We start from the raw sequence: 2,742 nt of genomic DNA, 5'->3' as shown, positions 1-2,742 counted from the left end.
AATATAACACATTTCTTGCAGTGGTGTTTGTATTAACAATCTATTTGGCATGTGTTTTTGTTTGCACGATTCAGTTCTCATCTCGAGGTCCTTTCGTTACCAGTTGAAATCACAGATTCCTATAATTTTCTGAACTCTAGTAGCGGCTGTCTTAACGGCTTTGAATCAATCTGCTATTGTTTATCTGTTTCCTATTTTATTTTGAAACATTTTGTATTCCCCTGTGTCTTGTCTGTTTTTACTTCCTGTCTTTGGGTGTTTTCCCATCTGTCATATTAGTTCCATCTGTTCACCATTAGCCCTGCAATCACGTGACCTTTGGTACGCCTGCAATGTATCCCCTGATTAGTTGTGGTTGTATTTAAGGCTGGTTTTCGGTTCAGTTCTGCCTTGTCTTGACCAAACCTTGTATCTGTTCTAAGTTTCCTATGAGTTTGGATCCATCCTGCTCCACCCTGAAAAATTCACAGCCAGCTTCATGTCTGGCTGTAGCCAGTGTTTTGTATTCATAAAGCTGTTTTGGGTGGAGTATCACAGTATCAGATGACTCTCTTTTAAATAATCCTTTTTAATATCCATACAATGCTTTTTTTTATGTGAAACTTTTACGGTGGCCCTGAAAACGTGTAACGTAACACATACAGCCTTCGGTTAGTGCCACAGTAAGATGAGGTTGTTTGGGATATTGTCTAATGTACATGTTCGGGCCACTGCCTGACCGACTGATTGTTAGAAAGTCAGGCTTTACACAGCTTTAAATATATCAACACTAGAAGACAGATTCAGGATAGAATAAAATACATGATAAAGAATGAATTAGACATCTCCAAAAGGCAAAAACACCAGACAAAAACCAAAGTGCATATATCGGCCACAGATGTGAAAAAATAAAAATGTATTGGACTTAAAAATGTGAATCTATGATGTCAATCATTACATTCTGAATCTATGAAGTCAATCAATACTTAAGGATTTTTCACAACTTGTTATACCTTTTTTATTGTATGTATTTTGCATTCAATTTGCAGATATTGTGCACACGTAAGGATGACAAGATCAATGTGGAGGAACACTTAAAAAATCAATAATCAATAATAACTGTTAAATATTTCATTTTTTTTTTAATTAAATCCTGAAATTCATATATTATTAACCTACCGACTTGTTAACCTACTCTAGTTTCAATGACAAAACATACACAATTGTTCGCATTTATTCATAATAACACCTTTAGTTATTCAAATTTCAATAAAATCAATAAAGTTCCTTATGTGGTAAATGGCGGTGGTGGCGAAGTCCATAGGGACTTGGCTTGGCAACTGGAAGGTCACCAGTTCAAGTCCCGGAAAGACTAAGTGCTACCGAGGTGTCCCTGAGCAAGGCACCGTTCCCTACACTGCTCCCCGGGCGTTGTTCATAATGGCAGCCCACTGCTCCTAACACTAGGATGGGTCAAATGCAGAGAAACCATTTAGTTACATAGTACCTGTACTATGTAATGAAAAAAATGTACCTTCATTAGGGATCATAAACTGTTGGTCTTTCTTAAATGCAGGAATTGTTTTTTTAGATGGTGGCATTAACAGATTGAAATAGTTTGACTTAATTGTAATTTTTACAATCATAATCACTATAAAGACGAATGCTCAGGTTTTGTTTTATCTGTAACAAATGCATTTAAAACGGCTCTTAATGCAATCATTTCCATAAAAATACTCACCACTACTTTCATAAATGTGTAAGCACATTTATGGTTGAAGAATGGGGGTTAAGTATTTTCAGATTGACAATAAGATAAAAGCATTTCTTAAACCAAGTGTAAAAGAAGGCATAGATGATTGGATTTAAGGTTGAGTTGAAGTAACCCAACCAAACAAAAGCCTCGAAGAGAGCAGCAGGTGTGTTAAAGCCAGTGAAGGCATCGATTATTGTGTTGGTAAAAAATGGCATCCAACAAAAGATAAAGGCTCCAAGCACAATACCCAGAGTCTTTGCAGCCTTATGCTCAGACTGTTTAACCAACCCTCTGTCGTTTGAACAATTGCCCATATCTCCAATCTTTCTGACATGCTCTTTTGCCACGATAAATATTTTAGTGTACAGACAAACCATAACAGTGCAAGGAAAGAAAAAGGCAATTACACTGTCCAGGATTCCCCAAAGGGGGTTAAAGAGAAGGTTACAACTGCCGAGGCACTTTATCGATTCCATATACTCCTCTAACCCTACTAAGTTAACCTTTGAGTAAATTTGTCCATAAGAGAAGACGGCAGCCAATGCCCAGCTTGCACATACCATAATCCACGCCACTGACATGGTGATATTCCTAGAGTAATGCAGAGCATTACATATTGCTTGTTGCCTGTCCACCGCAATACAAACGAGGTGGAATATAGAGACAGATGAAAGAAACATATCAAAACTTGAGTGAAGCATACAGAAATCATCCCCATAAAACCAGCAGCCATGAATGGTCCGAATGGTGCTGAAGGGCATCACAGCGACACCCACAAGAAGGTCCGAAAGAGCAAGAGATAAAACAAGCACATTGGTGGGATTATGCAACTGCTTGAAATGAGCTATTGATACCATGACAATAAAGTTCCCTATAATGGTAACCAGCATACATGAAACAAACAACAAGTAAAGGGCGACTTTGGTCCCTGCATTGAACTGATCCGTAACACACGAGGCATTAGAGCCCGGAAAACAGAACTGCTCCTGAGAAAGGCCAAACGTCAT

General features: G+C 38.1%; 1 protein-coding gene across 1 annotated transcript; it reads right to left on the bottom strand.

Annotated features, from left to right (window-relative positions):
• Positions 1 to 1,728: 1,728 nt before the first annotated feature.
• Positions 1,729 to 2,742, bottom strand: LOC117539930 (trace amine-associated receptor 13c-like). Its single transcript, XM_034206291.1, has one exon. It carries the CDS (start codon positions 2,740 to 2,742, stop codon positions 1,729 to 1,731), a length of 1,014 nt encoding a protein of 337 aa, XP_034062182.1.

This window comes from Gymnodraco acuticeps, unplaced genomic scaffold (assembly GCF_902827175.1).
Source record: "Gymnodraco acuticeps unplaced genomic scaffold, fGymAcu1.1, whole genome shotgun sequence".
In the NCBI taxonomy this organism is placed as follows: domain Eukaryota; kingdom Metazoa; phylum Chordata; class Actinopteri; order Perciformes; family Bathydraconidae; genus Gymnodraco; species Gymnodraco acuticeps.
This window is presented reverse-complemented; position numbering and strand designations above follow the sequence as displayed.